At 35.8% G+C, this 21,617-nt stretch overlaps 1 protein-coding gene across 1 annotated transcript in view; it reads right to left on the minus strand.

Annotated features, from left to right (window-relative positions):
• HUWE1 (HECT, UBA and WWE domain containing E3 ubiquitin protein ligase 1) overlaps window positions 1-21,617 on the minus strand; it is a 164,489-nt gene that overhangs the window by 102,741 nt on the left and 40,131 nt on the right. Inside the window, exon 7 of the mRNA XM_027053498.2 lies at window positions 915-977. Coding sequence (XP_026909299.2) covers window positions 915-977 — 63 coding nt within the window. The remainder of the gene's footprint in view (window positions 1-914; window positions 978-21,617) is intronic.

Genomic DNA, 21,617 nt, shown 5'->3' on the forward strand with positions numbered 1-21,617 from the left:
GGCTTGCTAAAATAAAATCACTACATTTCATCACAGCTATTTGTCCTATACACGACAATCTGACAAAAGCAGCAACATCTGCTAAAAAATATAGTTGCTTCCTGACATAGAATTGTTTTCACACACCCAATTGTGATCCCAAATTGGGATCACAAAGCAACATATCAAAGCAGAAAGGAGGACGGCCTAAGCTTGTAATCTAAGCACAGATAAAAAGGTAGGACAGGGCACGAGTGGTAAACTTGGAAAGCACATGTAACATTGTAAAGGCCCCAATAACTCTCATGGCAGAACTGTTCCCAGTGTCCATTCTTTTTTTTTGTCTGTGTGTTTAAAATTTTTTAAAGTTTATTTTATTTTGAGAGAGAGTGAGAGAGCAAGAGAGCGTGTGAGCACACACAAGTAAGCAAACGGGAGGGGCGGAGAAAAGAGGGACAGAGGATCCAAAGCAGGCTCTATGCTGAAAACAGATAGCCCAATGCAGGGCTCGGACTCCAAACCATGATATCATGACCTGAGCTGAAGTCAGATGTTTAACTGACTGAGCCATCCAGGCGCCCCTCAAGCATCCATTCTTAAAAACTGCACCACACTCCCCAGAGTTCCAACAGTTACAGTGAAAGAATGCAAGCAAATGCACTTTCTAGGATTTCTCATCACTTTCAAACTGATTCACCAAATGCAGCGTTCTACTTAAGACCTGGGTATGAACATACACCGTGTTTCTGAAATTCTTCCAAATGCCAACACAATGAGGGCCCAAACACCTAGATAAGGTGTGTTCTGTCTTAACTGATGTCAGGTTCCTCAAAGATCTTGATCTGAAGTGGCAACTTAATATTCCATATATTCATTGTAAAGTAAGGCTCAAAATAATAGCTCTGCCAAGATACCCATATCCAAGAATTACTTACCATCATATGCAAGTCTCTGCAACATTCTGCAAGTCCAAAGCCATTCTCCTTTCCACCCCAGCTCTTAACAAAGGAAAAAGACAGTGTTAAAATAGTGTTTAAGGTAGCCTTGTATATAAAATACTTAAAAAGAGTATGTGGCTGCTTGAAACACAGCGTCAAGGAGACAGCCAATGTGAAAGTCCAACAAAGAGAAGGAAGAAATAGAAGCAAGGACTAAAGACTCAAGGCAAGGGGCGCCTGGGTGGCTCAGTCAGGTTAAGGTCTGACTGACCTTAGCTCAGGTCTTAATCTCAGTTTCTGAGTTTGAGTCCTGTGTCGGGCTCTGTGCTGACAGCTCAGAGCCTGGAGCCTGCTTCGGATTCTGTGTCTCTCCTTTCTCTCTCTGCCCCTCCCCTGCTTGTGCTCTTTCTCTCAAAAATAAACAAACATTAAAAAAAAAGACTCAAGGCAAGATGATCTGGCTAAAGGTAATTTCTCCAATGAGATCAAATAGCGACTGGGAAGAACATAAGCAACTATTGCAAATAATCGAACTGTGCATGTTTGCAGTCATACTTGCTGACAGGTAAGTCTTATCTCATCAGGCCTTCAGTATTCTGCTTTCCAAATACATTTTCACCTCCTTCACTAGACTGAGGAATCACATGCTCAGATATGCTATATCTCCTTTTTTTTTTTAAAGTTTATTTATTTTGAGCCGGGGGTGCGGTGGTGCAGAAAGAGAATCCCAAGGAGGCTCCAGGATGGGACTTGATCTTGCAAACCATGAGATCATGACCTGAGCTGAAATCAAGAGTCGAACACTCAATCTACTGAGCCACCCAGGAGCCCCTGTACAGTTCCTTTTTGACATGGTTGCCAAGTTGCAAAGCAGAAGACTGTATGTTGCTTACTCCAAATATACTCTGCCTCCACAAAGTCTAAAAACTCATCAAGTACTAGCCCCTAAGGTACTGGAGGAGAATGACTAAATTGTACACTATTATTGGCTTTCAAATCCAAACCTCTGACCATATAGTCTTGCTTAATAAACTAGCTTGCATTTTCAATGTGTTTGATATCAAACATTTTTATTTTAGTCTGATTCGGATGCTATCAAGGGTGGGGTGAGCACTTATTGAAATCCTTCAAAGGCAAATGCATTAGTCCTCACTTCTGGGACAAGGCATACAATACAATTGGATAAAACAACAGACAAAGTGAAAAGCTTGGGGAAAAAGGCTGGGGAATGAGATGCTTTGGAGAATAAGGACTTGGAAAAGTTCCACAGATTCCTGGGAATCTAGAAGGCCATGTGTGTGCCTGAGGCTAACTAAGCACATTTGTAGAAAATAACTGAGAAGGCCCTAAGTTCCACACCTCTGGATGAGCATCAGGCTCTGTGCAAGTCAGAAGTAAAGGCTAAGGCAGAGTTATAAACATCCTGGTTAAGTACTGAAGATATTGAGTATTGCCACTAAAGATACCAACGTACACACAGAACCCACCTACAAAGACTGGGAAAAATATGTATTTTTTTGTTCCAGGAGTCTAAGGCAAACCACTAGCTGACCACTAAACTAAGAGAACAGACTTCAATGACCACACAAAAACAGTTATGAAATCACTTCAGAAAAGTCTAACTAAACAACAACAAACCATAACAAGCCCTAGGAAAGAGTGAGAATTTGATTTCCAGAGCAGCCACATTATAATATTAAAAATATTTTTTAAATATTAAAATAATTTAAAAACATTAAAAATAATATAATATTAAAAATATTAATATTAAAAATATTTTAAAAATTATATATTAAAAATATAAAAAATATAAAAAATATACATATTAAAAAATAATATCCATTATTCAACAAAAAAACTATGAGGTGTGCAAAGAAATGAGACACTGTGAAACACATAAAGGGGAAAAAAATGTTATAGCAACATGAACATGAGCAGTGATGTCAGCATCCAAATAAGGCCAAATAAGACCTCACTGCCACCATGCAACAACAATTTGGCATCCATCCATGGACATAAGTGCCTCTGTTGGAGTTGGGAAACCTAGCCCCATAAGCCAAGGGATGGGGGAGGAGTCTCACCCACCTGTTGGGTAATAGACCTACAGACCTTGGTCTCAGCTATAGACCCTGCAGTAGCCTGTGAACCAGCTGCAGCCAGTCTAAGGAGCCCCAGAAGAACACGGTCTTAAAGAATCATCCACAGATGATAAAAGTTAAAGGATAAAAGTATTAAAAATATTAAAAGCTAAAATAATTTCTTAAAGAATATACACTACAAAAAGAGGTAAACTGAACATTAAAAACATAAAATGAATTTGGAGGAAGTAAAAGGGTGGAATATTTGTATACAATCAAAGTTGTTATCAGCTTAAAATACACTTTTATATCTATAAGATGTTTACATAAGACTCATTGTAGCCAGAAACAAAAACCTAGTTAGATACAAAAAAGATCAACAGAGGGGCGCCTGGGTGGCGCAGTCGGTTAAGCGTCTGACTTCAGCCAGGTCACGATCTCACAGTCCGTGAGTTCGAGCCCCGCATCAGGCTCTGGGCTGATGGCTCAGAGCCTGGAGCCTGCTTCCGATTCTGTGTCTCCCTCTCTCTCTGCCCCTCCCCCGTTCATGCTCTGTCTCTCTCTGTCCCAAAAATAAATTAAAAAAAAAAAACAAAAAAAAAACGTTGGAAAAAAAAAAGATCAATAGAAAGAATCAAAGGATATTATTATGGAAAACCAATTCACAAAGGAAGTTAGTAAGAGAGGAAGAAAGGACGAGGAAAATACAAAACAGCCTGAAAACATTAATATGGCATTGCCTTTGCCCATTAATAATTACTCTAAATGTAGGTGTACTGATTTTCCAATCAAAAGGCACAGATGGAATACTTAGATGGATAAAAAAAAAAACAAGACCCAGCAGCTTCCGAAAGACTCACTTCACCTTTAAGGGTACATGCAGACTCAAAGTGAAGGGTTGGAAAAAGATATTCTATGCAATAGAAACCAAAGGAGAGCCAATGGGTAAGCTATACTTATTTCAGACAAAATAGACTTTTACTCAAAACCTGTAACAAGAGACAAAGAAGGTCATTATTTATAAAGTGGTCAATTCAAAGAGCATATAACAATTGTAAATTATATACATACAATACTCGAACACCTAAATATATTAAGCAAATACTAACATCTAAAGGGAGAAACAGATAACAATACATAATGGTAGACTGGTACTTTCAACAATGGTACATGCTACTTTCAATGAGGGATAGATTGCCCTGACAGAATATAAGGAGATGTTAGACTTGAACTGTACATTTTTTTAAGTTTTTATTTAAATTCAAGTAAATATACAGTATGATATTAATTTCAGGTGTATGATATAGTGATTCAACACTTTCCATACAACACCTGGTGGCTCATCACAACAAGTACACTCCTTAATCCATATCACCTATTTAACCCACCCCGAACTCACCTCCCCTCTGGGAGTTTTTCTCTATAGTTAGGAGTCTGTTTCTTGGTTTGCCTATTTTTCCCATTTGCTTGTTTGTTTGTTTCTTAAATTCTACATATAAGTGAAATCATATGGTATTTGTCTTTCTCTGACTTATTTCGCTTAGCATAATACTCTCTAGCTCTATCCATGTTGTTGCAAATGGCAAGACTTCCTCTTTTATATGGCTGGGTAATATTCCTGTGTGTGTGTGTGTGTGTGTGTGTGTGTGTGTACACACACGTACATCTTTATTCATTCATCAGTTGATGGACACTTGACTGTTGCCAATAATCTGGCTATTGTAAATAATGCTGCTATAAACATTGGGGAACATTGGGTGCATGTATCCCTTTGAGTTACTGAACTATACTTTTTAGATCAATGGACCTACCAGGACTATACAGAACATTTCACTGAACAGCAGCAGAATATACACTTTTCTCAAACACACATAGAACATTCTCCCAGATAGATTATATGACAGGTCACGAAACAAGTCTTAGCAAATTTAAGAAGACTGAAATTATACCAAGTATCTTTCCTAACCACAATGGTACGAAACTAGAAATCAATAGGAGGAAAACTGAAAAATTCACAGTATGTGGAAATTAAACAATACACTCCTGAAAAATCAAGGAGTCAAAAAAAGAAATCAAAAGGGAAATTAAAAAATATCTTGAGACAAAAAATAAAATGCAAACACAACATATCAAAACTTATGGGATGAACCAAAAAAAGCTATAAGAGGAAATTTACAGGGATAAATGACTACAGTAAGAAACGAGAAAGATCTCAAATACAACCTAACTTTATAACTAGAAAAAGAACAAACTAAGCCCAAAGTTAGTAGAAGGATGGAAATAACAATGATCACAGCAGATATAAATGAAATAGAGACAAAAAAAAAAAAAAGAGCCAACAATACAAAAGCTCAATAAAAATAAGACGTGTGTTTTTTGGAGTGGGGGGAAGATAAACAAAATAGACAAAACTTTAGCTAGACTAAGAAAATAAGAGTGAAGATTTAAATAAAATCAGAAATGAAAGACACATTACAATGGATACCACAGAGATAGAAAGGATTATTAAGAGACTACCTATGATTTCTCTAATATATGGAATTTAAGAAACAAAACAAAGAAGAAAAGGAAAAATACAGAGAGAGAGAAAAACCAACAAACAGACTCTTCACTACAGGGAACAGATGTTACCAGAGGGGAGGTGGGTGGGGAGATGGGTGAAATAGGTGGTGGGGGTTAAGAGTACACTGATAATGAGCACGGAGAATGTAAAGAATTGTTGAATCACTATACTGTACACATTAAACTAATAGAACATTGTATGTTAACTATACTGGAATATTTAAAAACATAATAAAAATAGAGACTACTTATGAACACATTGCCAAATTGGATAACCTCTAAGAACTGGGTAAATTCCTAGAAACAGAGAACTTACCAAGGGTAAATAATGAAGAAATAGAAAATCTAAGCAGACTAATAATGAGCAGGAATATTAAATCAGTAATCAAAACACAGAAAAGCCTAGGATCAGATGGGTTTCCCTAATACATTCATCAAACATTTAAAAAAAAGTAATACCAATTCTTCTCAAATTCTTACCAAAAATTTGCAGAGGCCAGACTTCCAACTCATTTTAAGAGGCCAGAATTACCCTAACAGGACACTAGAAGAAAACTACAGGCCACCATCTCTGATGGACAAAGACACAAAACTGTCATCAAAATACTAGCAAACCAAATTGCACAGCACATCAAAACGATCATACACCATTTTCAAGTAGGATCTATCCTTGGGATGCAAGGGTAGTTCAACAAAAACAAGTCAACAAATATGATACACCATAATAACAGAATAAAAGACAAAAATCATATGATTATGTCAACAGATGCTGAAAAAAACATTTGACAAAAATTCAATGCCCTTTCATGATAAAAACTAAAACAAAAGGGATATAAAAGGAACACAGCTCAACATAATAAAGGCCATATGTGACAAGCCCATAGCTACTATCAAAATCAAATGGTAAAAGGATGAAAGCTCTCCAAGATCCTGAACACGATAAGGATCCCCACTCTTAACACTCCTATTCAATACAGTACTAAAAGTCCTAGCAGAGCAATTAGGCAATTAAAGAAATAAAAGGCAACCAATTTGGAAAGCAAGAAATAAAACGGTCTCCATTTGCAAATGATGTGATCGTATGTATACAAAAAGCCAAAAAATCCCACCAAAAAACTGTTAGAATTCAGTAAAGCTGCAGAATATAAAATAAACATATAGAAATCAGTCACATTTCTAAACATTAATGAACTATATGAAAAAGAAGTAAAGAAAACAGGCAGCACCAGAAACAGTAAAATATTTAGAAATAGATTTAATGAGGGCATCTGAGTGGCTCAGTTGGTTGGGTGTCCAACTTCGGCTCAGGTCATGATCTTGTGGTTAATGAGTTCCAGCCCCATGTTGGGCTCTGTGGGGACAGCTAGCTTGGAGTCTGGAGCTGGCTTCGGATTCTGTGTCTCTGCCCCCCTCTCTCTGCCCCTCCCCCTCCACCGCTCACTCTCTCTCTCAAAAATAAACATTAAAAAAAATAAATTTAAGGAAGATGAAAGACTGTACACTGAAAACTAAAATGCTAACGAAAGAAATTAAAGACACAAATAGAAAGATATCCTGTGTTCATGAATCCCAAGAACACTGTTAAAACATCCATACAATTCAGGGCGCCTGGGTGGCTCAGTTGGTTAAGGCGTCTTGACTTTTTAGCTCAGGTCATGATCTCACGGTTCCTGAGTTCGAGCCCCATGTCAAGCTCTGTGCTGATAGCTTAGAGCCTGGAGCTTGCTTCAGAGTCTGTGTCTCCCTCTGTCTGCCCCTCCCCCACTTGCACTCTGTCTCTTGTTCTGTGTCTCAAAAATAAACACTAAAAAAATAATTGAAAAAAAAAACATCCATACAATCCAAAGCCACCTGTAGATTCAATGTAATTGCTATCAAAAGTCCAATGACATTTTTCAGAGAAATAGAAAAAAAAATCCTCAAATTTATATGGAACCACAAAAGACCCCAAATAGCTAAAGCAATCGGAAGAAAGAACTGTAAAGCTAGAGGTATCATACTTCCTGATTTCAAACATTATTACAAAGCTATAGCAATAAAGAAGACCCAGTATGATATTGACATAAACACAAATACACCAACAAAACAGAATCAAGAGCCCAGAAATAAACCCTCACATATATGGTCAACTAATATTTGAAAGGGAGCCAAGAATAATCAATGGGGAAAAAATAGACTCTTTGATAAGTGGTGCTGGGAAAACTGGGTAACAAAATGCAGAAAAAAGAAAACAGATTCCTTTCTTATACCACTCAAAAAAATGAACTTGAAATGGATTAAAGACTTCAACATGAGACCTGAAACCATGAAACTCCTAAAAGAAAACATACAGGAGGGGCGCCTGGGTGGCTCAGTCAGTTAGGCATCTGACGTCGGCTCAGGTCATGATCTCACCGTTTGTGAGTTTGAGCCCCACATCGGGCTCTGTGCGGACAGCTCAGAGCCTGGAGCCTGGTTCAGATTCTGTGTCTCCCTCTCTCTCTCTGCCCCTCCCCCACTTGTGCTCTGTCTCTCTCTCTCTGTATATCAAAAATAAACAAAATGTAAAAAAAAAATTAGGAAAAAAAAAGAAAACATAGAGGAAAAGCTCCTTGACACTGGTCTTGGTAATAATTATTAGTTTTTTTGGATAGGATACCAAAAAGCATAAGTAACAAAAGCAAAATGAAGTGACACAACACTAAAATAATTCATACAACTCAGTAACACACAAAAAAGATTTTAAAATGGGCACAGGAGTTAAATAGACATTTTCCCAAAGAAGACATACAAATGGCCAACAGGTATTTGAAATGGTGCTCAATACTGCTAATCATCAGGGAAATGCAAATTACAACCATAATGAAATACTGCTTCATGCCTGTTAGAATCAAAATACAGTTAAGAAATAAGTATTGGCTAAGATTTGGAGAAAAGGAGACCCTCATGCACTGTTGGTACAGTTCCTAGTGAAATGCTATCCTCAAAAAATTAAAAATAGAACTACTATATGATCCAGCAATCCCAATTCTGGGCATATATCCAAAAGATATGGTATTAGGACATCAAAGAGATATCTTCCCTCTTATATTAACTGCAACATTCACACCAGCCAACCTATGGTGACAAACTAAGTGTTCATCTATGGATGAATGGATAAAGATGTCACACACACACACAGACAAACACAGGACTAATATTCAGCCAGGAGAAAGAAAGAAATCCTGCCTTTTGTGACAACATGGATGGACCTTGAGGGTATTTTAGTAATTGAAATAAGACAGAGAAAGATAATTACTGTATCCTATCACTTATATGTGGAATCTAAAAAAGCTGAACTCCTAGAAACAGAATGGTAGTTGCCAGGGGCTGGGGCTTGGGGCAAATGGGAAGATGTTGGTCAAAGAGTATAAACTTCCAGTTATATATGATAAGAAGATCTGGGGATCTAATGTACAGCATGGTAACTATAGTTAACAATACCGACAATATACTTGTCAATATAGTTGACAATATACTTGTCAGTTGCTGAGAGTAAATATTAAATGTTCTCACCACAAAAAATGGTAACTACAGCAGGTGACAGAGGCTGAGCACAGGAGGAGGTACCGGCCAAGCAGACATAGAAGGGCAGTTATGGAAAACTCAAGAGGACAAGGAGGGCAGTTTAGAAGCCAAGACTAATGTCCAGTCAAATACTGAAATGAAATTAACTTTATTATTTTTTTAATCTTTAAGCCAACACATATTTTATTTATGCATTTTTATTTTACTTCTAGTATAGTTGGCATACATAATTGCTAAATTACTTTCAAGTACACAATACAGAGTCAATAATTCCATATATTACTCTGTGCTCATCAAGGAGTGTAATCTCCTTCAGCTATTTCACCCATCCCTTCGCCTCCGCCCCAGCAACCATCTGTTCTTTGGTTTTCCCTTTGCTCATCTGTTTTGTTTCTTAAATTCCAAATGAGTGAAATCATATGGTATTTGTCTTTCTCTGATTTATTTCACTTAGCATTATACGCTGTAGCTCCATCCATGTTGTTGCAAATGGCAAGATTTCATTTTTTTACGGCTGAGTATTATTCCATTACACACACACACACACACACACACACACACACACACACCTTTATTTATTCATCTATTGATGGACACATGCTACTTTCATCATTAGGCTGTTGTAAATAATGCTGCAATAAGCATAAAGGTGTATATATATATCCTTTCAAATTAAGTGTTTTCATATTCTTTCGATAAATACCCAATAGTGTGATTACTGGATCATATGGTAGTTCTATTTTAAAAATTACATTTTCAAAGAATATTTAATTCGTGTGGGAAAATACCATGGGTTATGTGGGGGAAAAGCAGCATATGAAACACAACGTTATCAGTTATTTTTTCTACATGATGGTGACTGAGGATTATTTGCTATTTTCTTCTTTACAATTTTCTGTGTTTTCTTAATTTTTAACACTAAACATGTATTACTTTTGTAAAAATTGTGAGACAAACAGATTTGAAAAATAAATTCTGGAAGGTGAAAAAAAATCAATAAATCTGAAGCTAGGTCAATTGCATTACCCAGTTGAAAGAGTGGAAAGAAAGAAAATTAAAAGTATAGTCTAAGAGTTATGTGGGGACTCCATCGAGTGTACCAACATATGCATAATGAGAGTCCCAGAATGAAAGGAGTAAGAGGAGCAGAGAAATTAAAGAAATAATGGCCAAAATCATATCATATTTGACCAAAGACTTGACCTATAAATCCCAATTCAAGAGAATAAGGACTTGTCAAGTACCAGGCATCCTCAATAAGATCAATAGCTAATTTTTCATCAGAAACCACGGATGTCAGAGTACAGTGGGAAGACACAGTCAAAGTCCTAGAAGAGTAGAACTGCCAGTCAAGAATTCTGGACCTGGCACAATTATCCTTCAAAAATGTAGGAGAAATTAAGACATTCCCAGATAAAAGCTGAGGGAGCGTTGCTGGCACACGTGATTCAAGAAATGCTAACTGGAGTCCTTCAGGTTGAAATGAAAGGGCGTAAGACAGTAACTTGACTCCATATGAAGAAATAAAAGATACCAGTAAGGCAACTACATAGGTAAATTATAAAAGCACTGATGTATTTTTAGTTTTATAACTCCTCTTGTTTCGTGTGCTTGAAAAGACAACTATATAAAAGAGTAATTATACATTTATGTTGATAGGCACACAACGTATAGATGTAATTTGTGGCAACAACAATACAAAGTGGGGGAAACAGCTACACAGGAGCAAAGTTTTTGTGTGCTATTAAAACTAAGTATTTAAAAAAATGTTTATTTTGAGGTAAAGAGTGCAAGTGGGGAAGGGGCAGAGAGAGCGGGAGACAGAGGATCCCAAGCAGGTTCCAAGCTGTCAACACTGGGCTCGATCTCTCAGACAGTGAGATCATAACCTGAGCCGAAACCAAGAGATGCTTAACTGACTGAACCACCCAGGCTCCCCAAAACTAAGTTGGTATTAATTCAAACTAACTTCTCAAAAAATCAAGATGTTAGTCTAACCCATAAGGCAAACATTTATAACTAGACAAAAGATAAACAAGAAAATAGAAGACGAACTAGACCTAACAGATATAATAATCCACACAACAGAACACACATTTCTTCTGATGTACAAGTAAAACATTCTCCCAGATAGACCACAAAACAAGCTTCAAGAAATTTAGAAAGAATAAAATCATATAAAGGTATCTTCTCCAGAACAATGGAAAGAAATTAGAAAATTCCCCAAAATGAATGAAAATAAAAACATGACATACTATAACTTATAGGATACCCTGAAAGCAGTGCTTACAAGGAAATTCACAGCTATAATTGCCTACATTAAAAAAAAAATATCTAAAATTACTAACCTTTCACCTTAAGGAACTAGGGAAAAAAAGAGTGAACTAGACCCACAGCAAACAGAAAGAATAGTAAAACTTAGAGCAGAGATAAATGAAACAGAAAATATAAGTAAACCAAATTTGGTTCCTTGAAAAAAAAATCAACAAAAATAGACATGCCTTTAGCTAGACTGACTCCCCCCCACCCCCCCGGAAAATAGAAGTTCTTGCTTTCTCTTGCTTTCTTTTTCAAAGGTACATATAGATAGCAGGAACCAGTGAAAAGGGAAAGATTTAAGGCAGCTGGCTATTATGATGTTCATTTTCGACAGTCAGAACAAGTTACTAGATTTTTCTGATCTTTACCTCAATCTATGTATAAAATTGAGAAAATGATGCAGTACGCCTGGGTGGTTCAGTTGGTTGAGCATCTGACTTTGGCTGAGGTTGTGATCTTGCAGTTTGAGTCCTGCATCAGCCTCTCTGCTGTCAGCTCAGAGCCCACTTCAGATCATCTGTCTCCCTCTCTCTATGCCCCTCCCCCCTCTCAAAAATAAACATTAAAATATACAGTAAAAAAATGAACCATTCCTGTTAAAAAGAATTGAGAAAATGATGCTTGTAGCATCTTTCTCAAGATTAAATGAGACAAGAATGTGTAAATTAGAAGGTCCAACATTAAGAACTTAATAAAAGCATCTGTTACCACATACTGATGCATTAAAGATATTCACTGTGGCATTATTTACAATAGAAAAATATTGAAAATAACCCAAACAAATAAGAGCAATGTTATGTAAACAGAGAGAATCGTATGATGGCATAACTTCACAGTATTTAAAGTATTCACTTACAGAAGATATAAAACCATACCTTAATATCAATTTTTTCTCTGATGGTATTAGTTTCATCCCCAAAAAGACCTTGCCCACCCAAACAACAAAAGAAGATGGAGTTATACTTTCTCTGAATGCTTTTACCTTCATACTTTCAACACTCCACTTTTTAATACATCTTCATTTGATGCCACATAGAAGAGACTGAGATTCAAGCCAAGGAATTATTGGCTTGAAGGAATTCTGCAAGGCAGAATAAGCTTGAAAAGCTGTACACCTTCACAATTATTTTCCTTTTGTTCTTCTGTTGTCACAATTGTTTTAGTATTACTTCCACTATTCATGTCATCACAGAATCTTTCTTCCCATGTTTTGTAATTAATAAAAATCAAGCACCAATGACTTGCCCTAATAAGCTGGAATCCTTAAAAGACCATGTGCCAAGTCAAATCTGATTCATGAAAGTCTGTGATAATGTGACATTCATATTACCATTATATTAAACACAAAGAAACATTTCTTACAAAATTATGCAAAATTAACAAGGGAAAACACCAATGCTAGTATATTAAATGAAGTTATAAAATTATATATACCATGTGTTCAGCTATGTAAAGAAATATGTATAAAATAAAGTCCAAGAAAATCTACCAAAATACTAAGGATACATGATCATGATAAATTATCTTCTGTAGATTTCTGAATTTTTTAAAAATATCAAGCATATATATTTTATTATGAGGAAGTTTCTTGTGCAGCCAACAAGGTAAATCTATGGAATGTTTGAAATTCTAGGGTACTTATTAGTACTACTCAGAGCAACTAGTTCTTTGTCCTTTTTATTATACACATATACCTGCTTTTTCAACTACTACGTGACCTTTGTAAAGAACAGAACATGTTTTATCCAGCACAGGGCTGGTTATATACTTCTTGAATGGTGTCAACTGGAAGGTTTGGGTGTGGATTCAAGAGCCAGGTCTCAGGCCGACACCCAGGTTTGGAATAAAAACCATGCTATAACAACCCCAAACACCTAAGACAGTAATAGCAAATAATGAATTTCACACTTTATCAGGGACTAAGAGCCTATAGGCTTTTCCCGAAAATAATATAACTTCTGAATGTCATTATCCTCATCTATCCTATAGTGTTATCATATGATCCTAGCAATTAAGCAGACACCCAATAAATAACTATTGTATCAACGATGCCATAAAGGCATATTTGACACCACGTCACTAGATGGGATTTGCTAAAGAATAAGTATTCAGACATCAGGAAAAAGCTTGATGTTCTTTGAGATGAAACTGTAAGAATTCAGTAAGATTTTGTAGCTTTACTCAATAGGACAGACTAGACCAGTGGTTTTCAAAGTGTGGTCCCTGGATCAGCAGCCTTAGTATCACCTAGAAATTTGTTAACAATGCACATTACCGGGCCCTGTCCTAGGTCTACTGAATCAAAAACTGGAGGGGGAAAGAGGTAAAGGAGTGTGAGCAGGGGACGGAGACCAATCTATGTTTTAATAAAGTGACTCTGCTACATGGTCAAGTTTGAAAACCAGTGTACTAGACCTTCACCAAACCAACTGGCTTTTAACAATTCAATAAGCCTTCTTGGAGAACTTCCCCTACATTTGCAGTTCACTAGCCACTGTTCATATTTACAACTGGCCCACATCATTGGATTAACTGAGTCACTAAAAACCTATCATGAGAAAAGATACCACATACACAGTCATTTTTCATAAAGACCAAAACATGATATTCAACACTTTTCCTAAAAGCCATGCCACACTTTTTCTGAACCATTTCTGAAAACAAGTATGTACATAAACACAATAAACAAAACAACATGAAGATTTGGAAAAAAATTAACAGATGACAAAGGGCTATTATCTCCAACAGAGCTTTTATAGCAGAAAAACACTAAACTAAGAAAAAAATAGGCAAACGAACAGACAATTCACAAGAGCAAATCCTAATAGCCCAAAAAAGATGCTCAAATTCACTACTCATAAAGTAAGGGCCAATTAAAGTAACACGGATTATTACTGGGACTCTTTCACAGAATCAAAACTATCAGTAAGTAAGGGTAAAAGTACAAGATTGCTTAATGTACCAATCACTGCTAACAGGAAAAAAAAAAGAGCATGCAATAGGGAAATAGCTGTATAAATTACAGAACATACAAACTATGGAATACTGTGTAACCTTTAAAAGAATGACATAGCTATACAGCGATTTAGCGAATTTTAACAAAATATTAAATAAGAAAATTTAGATGCAAAAGTGTCCTGCCTTTGTAATTCAATGACAAAAGTACCCTTAAAAATACCCTCTATGAGGTTAGAGAGGGAGAGAGCCAAAGCATAAGAGACTCTTAAAAACTGAGAACTGAGGGTTGATGGGGGGTGGGAGGAGGGGAGGGTGGGTGATAGGTATTGAGGAGGGCACCTTTTGGGATGAGCACTGGGTGTTGTATAGAAACCAATTTGATAATAAATTTCATATTAAAAAAATACCCCCAATGTGTCAATATAATATGAAGATAAAATACATACAGGATTGTAGGAAGACTGTAGGAAGATGACCCAAGAGAAAGAAGAATGCACAAAAAAACTGTGTGACAGTATGTATAGGTTTGTGCAAAATAATGTATATATGGTCTTAAAATAAAGCAAATATAAAAGGGAATATCATGTAGTTATGTGCTGACAACCATCTTCAAAAATAGCTTCCATTACGTACTTGCAACATGATCAGCATTAAACCTAAATGTTTCATGACCTGTTAGTTTATACCTGAAATCTAGGAGGTAGATGATCATAATCCCCAATTTACAGATCCATAAACTGAGATTAATTTGATCTGTTAAGAGCTCTAGGTCCTCTAAATCCAGGTTCTTAACCACATGCAAGTGAATACATGTATTTGTTGCACAGGCGTGGATAACAAAAGAATTGATTCAAAAAGCAGTCTAAAAACTGAAGAGACATGAACCAAAATGTCTATGAAGACCACTGTTATAAAAACTGTTACATTTCAAAAGGAAGATGTAGGAGAAAGCAAACCATGTCAACAAGTTACATTTTTAGAGAATTTTACATTTGAGAAAAATGAAGTTTTAAAATTTTAATAGGGAGTGTAAGTAATGATAGTTATTATTACTTAACACCCAGCATATTATGTCTAACCCCTCAAAAACCTGCAAGATTCTCTTATTTGTAATAACAAAGCATCACACACTATGTATTAACAAAAGCTGCAATGTATTGCACCCATCAAGATTCTGAATTGTTTGGGACTTAAAAATCAGCCTTCAATCTACAGTCTCTATATTATCCCAATTCAGAGGAAAAAGGAAGCATATCTGTCAAAGGTAAAAGGAGTCCAAAACACAAAAGAACATACAGCAGTCCCCCAGTATCTGCAGTTTCATTCTCCATGGTTTTTGGTACCCACAGACAAGAGCAATCTGAAAGATGATCCTTCTTCTGAGGTACTGTCAGATAGTCAACAGTAGCCTAAGGCTACATTATGATGACTATGTCACATTGCCTAGTCATTCACCTCACTTCATCTCATCACATAGGCATTTTATCATCTCATATCATGACAAGATGAAAACTGAATACAGTACAGTAAGTTATTTTCAGAAAAACCATATTCATGTAACTTTTATTACAGTATATTCTTATAATTATTCTATTTTATTATTAGTTATTGTTAATCTCTTACTGTGCCTAATTTATAAACTAAGCTTTATCACAGGTATGTACAGGAAAAAAAAAAACAGTATATATGGGGTCAGTACTGTCTGCAGTTTCAGGCATCCAGTGCGAGTCTTGGAATATGTCCCCCATGGATAAGGTGAGGGGGCAGGGAGAATACTGTAATAGCAATCATTTAAGCAATCCTTCCTGGTAATAGAATGGTCCAAGGGAAGAAATGAACCTGATAATCCTGAACTATCCAAAAACGACAGCAAAAAAAAAAAAAAAAAAAAAGAAAAAAAGAAAATCCTACACTTCCACACTTTGCATATGCATGCCATGTAAGAGTACAGTATACATCTTAATTTTTACTTTCTAAATTAATATCTGGCAAGATATTAACTCTGGTAGGTGTGTTATGGCTCTACACAAAATACCAAATTAACTAGAATGTTCTTCCATCTTTAAATGTAAAGCTTGTTTTGAAGTCTGAAAACCATTCAACATTGTATAGCTCTTGAAAAGGGGATGGCACATATAAGCAAATAGATCAGGTTTCAAACCCCAGTTCCATCAATGCCTGGTTGTGGGAATTATAAGCAATCACTTCACTTTGCTTAACACCTCATACTCTTCATCTGTAAAATGAGGATAAGAATTCCTAGCTTCAGAGTATTAAGAGGATTACATATAATAGGTACTAAGTCAGGTTAACAACTATAGCACAATGGAATATAATAGCCATTAAAAATATATCTACAAAGTCATTACAAATTCTCAATTATAAAATACATAATACACAATGGCTATAAAACATTCAAAGTAGAGAATATAAAAAGTGAAACTCACCCACCATCGTTCCCCCCAATTCCCTTTCAGAGCTTACAATTAGATATGTAACTTTCTGGACTTTACTAATACAGTTTTACTTTTGGACTTTTAAAAAACTATAGACAGGATCTTCAACTAAGTTTTCTTGCTAAGAAATCCTTTCATTGAGAAGCTTTTTTAGTGTCATACATCGGTTGATGCCATGTTAATTATGACATTTCAAAAATTTTTCTCAAACAATGGTGCAATAAGAATACTTCAATATAACTTTTGCACACATCTGAATATGTTTCTAACATTTCTTTAAAATAGAACTATTGGATGAAATAAAATATATACATTTTTATTTTCTTAGAGAGAGACAGAGAATCTTAAGCAAGCTCCACAGTCAGAGTGGAGACCAATAGAGAGCTCAATCCTACAATCCTAGCATCATGACCTGAGCTGAAATCAAGAGTCAGACACTCAACTAACTGGGACACCCAGGCACCCCTAAAATGTATACATTTTTAAATGAAAGATGTGGCCAAACCCTACAAAAGGACATTTTGACACCAATAGTTTATATGTACCTGTAAGTACTGTTTCCCTACAACCTAGTTAATACTATATACTATTGCCAATCTAGTGGTTAAAAATGACCTCACATAATATGCATTTCCCCATTATTCCTAGTGTAAACTTTTCATGTTTTCTTGACCAATTCTTTAAAAATATTTAATATTCCTCTGTGAACTGTCTGTTCATATACTTTTGCATGTTTTTCTACTGGATTACTTACTACATTTTTAATAATTTATAGATGCTATTTATATAACATTATTCCTTTGTTGTATACAGTACAAATATTTTTTCCCAGCTTAAGAAGTCATCTGCCTTTTAATTCTTACACACAAGTTTTAATATTTTCACATAAAATCTGTCAACTTTAAAAAAGGGCTTATAGGTTTCTTGACTTAGGAAATCCTTCCTCATGAAAGATGTTCAAGAGTTGCCTATATTTACTCCTAAATATGTTTCTAGGATTTATGTGAATAGGGTGAAGAAACGACCTACAACACATTTTTCCCTCAAACAGCCAACTGTACTTTTCTTTATAAATGAGGCTGACTATTTTATTCTGCAGATATGTCTATTTCTATGCCAATTAAAAAAAGTAAAACTACTATGGCTTTATATTTTGTTATCTGTTACAGCAACTGACCCTGATTCTTTATCAGTATTTTCTTAGATATTTTTGTGCCTTCTGCTTTCCAGTAAATGCTATTAACAGGGCCTCTACTTAACCAATTTGACAGATTAATTGTATTCTCCATGCCTTCTGTAAAATATATTGACTAATGCAATCTTGCTGCAGTCACTCTTTTGCTCCCACCAGTTATCGGTAAGTGTACCAAGCCAGGTGTTGGCCTTCAAACTCATTTATGTCAGCTGTCTGTAGAGCAATTAATGGTGTCAAGATTTTAGTTTCTAAAGGAACCTGAATATAGAAGGATGTTAAAATACTAGGGGCGCCTGGGTGGCTCAGTTGGTTAAGCGTCCGACTTCAGCTCAGGTCATGATCTCACAGTCCGTGAGTTCGAGCCCAGCGTCGGGCTCTCTGCTGACACCTCAGAGCCTGGAGCCTGTTTCCGATTCTGTGTCTCCCTCTCTCTCTGACCCTCTCCCGTTCATGCTTGGTCTCAAAAATAAACATTTAAAAAAAAATACTATACAAGGCCACCTGGGTGGCTCAGTCAGTTAAGCATGTGACTCTTGATTTTGGCTCAGGTCATGATCTCACAGTCATGAGACGGAACCCCATGTTGGGCTTTGCACTGAGCATGGAGCCTGCTTAAGATTCTCTCTCTTTTTGTGCCCCTCCCCACTCATGCACATGTGCATGCTCTCTCTCAAAAAATATTTATATAAATAAAATACCATATAAAACAATGATTTAAACTGAAAAAGGAACTATCTTCTTAAAATAAAAACTAATCTGAATATTTGGCAAAGACTAAAAGGCAAGATGCTAAAAGTAGTGTCAGGGCGCCTGGGTGACTCAGTTGAGTGTCTGACTTCAGGTCATGATCTTGCAGTTTGTGGGTTTACGCCCTGCATTGGGCTCTGTACTGACAGCTCGGAGCCTGGAGCCTACTTTGTACTGTGTCTACCTCTCTCTCTGCCCACCCCCTCTGCTTGTGCTGTCTCTCAAAAATAAATAAACATTAAAAAAAATAAAATATAAAAATATAAAAATAGTGTCAAGTTAGGGGAAAGAGATTCAGGGGTAAATTATAGAAATTTCTAATTCTGTATTCAAGTTCCTTTACAAACCATGCTACTGGTGCAGAGCTCACTTGGGATTCTCTCTTTTCCTGCCACTCCCCTGCTCGTGTGCATGCACGTTTTCTCTCAAAATAAATAAACTTAAAAAAAGTTCTGCTTTAACAACGTTTTAACAATAATTAACCTACCAACTATTAACCCTAATTTGATCTAAGAGGGCTTCTACTATATTGAGTCTTCTCATGCAAAAAATGGCATCATCTGTCTTTGCTAACAAATTTAGATCATTTTTTAAATCTGTAAGTAAGGGTTGTTTTGTTCTAACAGATCTTAAATACTGCTGGTTAGGTTTATTTTCTTTTACTTATTTATATACACCATCTGTCCATCCAATTACTGCCCATACACATTACTTTCTCCTTGCCAAAGACAACACTTTTCACCACTTCCTATATCCTTTAATTTCTGTTTTTTCAAAACTGTATGTTGCTTTGGGTGCACATCTTTAAGTTTCAGAAATGGTACTACCAATAAACATTTTTAACTCCCTCTCACTCAGCATTATTTTCAAAAGCTACTGATGTTGCTACGTGCATTATTTGGTCCCCTGCTTCTAACTGCTACACAGTCCACAATATGCATAAACTCCATTTTGCTTATCCAATCTACTGCCACAATGATGCAATATTCTCCCACATGTTACCTGACGGAATAATGTGATATCTTTGGGATATATACCAGGAGTACCAGTCAAGGGTTCCTATAGCCTCACATGCCTATTAGCACTTACCATTACACAGTTTTCTAATTTTTGCTGATCTGACAGTTTAAAAAGCTGTATCTTGCTTTAGTTGTATTTCTCTAATTACTAATGAGTCTGGAGCATCATTAATGTGCTGAGTTTTCTGTGAATTATCTATCCATACTTTTGTTTATCCACGTTAATTTGGAGGAGTTCCTTAAATATACTACAGGGACAGTCCCTTGACAGTTTTAAAACATGGCTAAACACTTCTCAATCTATCACTACTAAGTTTTATCTTTGGCAGTGCTGCTTAATATTGTCCACAGACCAGCTGTTATTCCACCAACTGTTTGAATGTGGTACTGATTGGTCCATGACAAAATGAATTGGCACCAGAATGTTGTTAGCCACATCAGTAGGTGCACTGTTTAGGTCAACTAGTGTTCTTCTCATTCAAGGAAGCAGTGTGCTGATTTACACTCCAGTTAAGTGCTAGCATAGCAGTGAATTATGATGTTTTCCATTGAAAAGGAAGTCTTAATTTTGTATTATAAAATTCAAATTTTTACAGTAAGATTTACGCTTTAAAGTTTTTAAGAGTTCCTTCCCTACCAGTATATCTCAATATAACCTTCTACATTATCTTCTCTTAAATGTATGGTTTTGCCCAATACAGTTTAACTATACTTGTTGATCCTGTGAATGAGGTCTTTATTCTAATCATCTAGTTGTTTATTACTACTGTACAGAGGAGATATTTGTTTCTATACACTGATTGTTGACTTGGTTGTCTCACTGTACTTTTATTAGTTCTAGTAATTTTATGCTATCTCCCCAAAAAACCCAAAAGCCTCAAACCTATCACCTTCATATAGTAACAAGTTTTCTCTTTTAGTATGTATCGTTCATTTCTTTCTTTTCTCTTGTATTTGTTAGGACCTCTACTACAAATTCCAGTGGCAAAAGTAGTAGGTAGCATCTTGTCTGACTTTAGAATTCAATGGAAATGCTTCAGCTTTCCCATTATGACTTCTGGTAGATGATTCATAAATTTAAAGTTTGTTTTCCTATTTCTAAGAGTTTATATTAGTTTTTATTAATGTGCTGAATTTTATCAAATGCTTTTGAAGCATCATCTACTTGAGATATGGCTTCTTTTCCCTTTTACTGTTATTTGGGTAGCCAATGTTGAACTGTCTTACATTTTTTTAATAACAGAAAATTACTTATGTTAAAGAAAACAGGTTGCATGTCTCTATATGCATATTTGCAAATGTAAGAAAATATGCTCAAATTTTGAAGGAAGCTGCATCTGGGTAAGTTATATACAGGTGATTAATATTCTCTTTACACTTTTCTGTATGTCCTAGAATTTTGACAATACATGTTGCATTCACTATCCTACAAAAATGATTTTTAAGGAATCATGTACCTAAAAATAGCCTGAAACTTGAGTTACATTATTTGAGTTAACCATTCAATTGGCTTTTAAAAAGTCAGACTTACCAATTTCTTCTAACGAAACGTTTTAGCAATGGCTACCTCTTTCAAACCTAAGTACATATCATCCTTGTGTCTAGAAACATTGGACAATAGTTTGGTGGAGTTGAACTTTTACATGAGAGTTCTTTTTGCCTTCAATTACAATTACTACCATCACAAGCCAATTACTGAGCACAGCGCAAAATACCTTGTATTTTATTCTGAAACTACTCTGAAGGTAGATATACTAAATTCCCAAATGAAAAAACTGGTATCAGAACTAATAAGCAGGGACAAGACAAGACTCCAATCC

Source organism: Acinonyx jubatus, chromosome X (assembly GCF_027475565.1).
Source record: "Acinonyx jubatus isolate Ajub_Pintada_27869175 chromosome X, VMU_Ajub_asm_v1.0, whole genome shotgun sequence".
In the NCBI taxonomy this organism is placed as follows: domain Eukaryota; kingdom Metazoa; phylum Chordata; class Mammalia; order Carnivora; family Felidae; genus Acinonyx; species Acinonyx jubatus.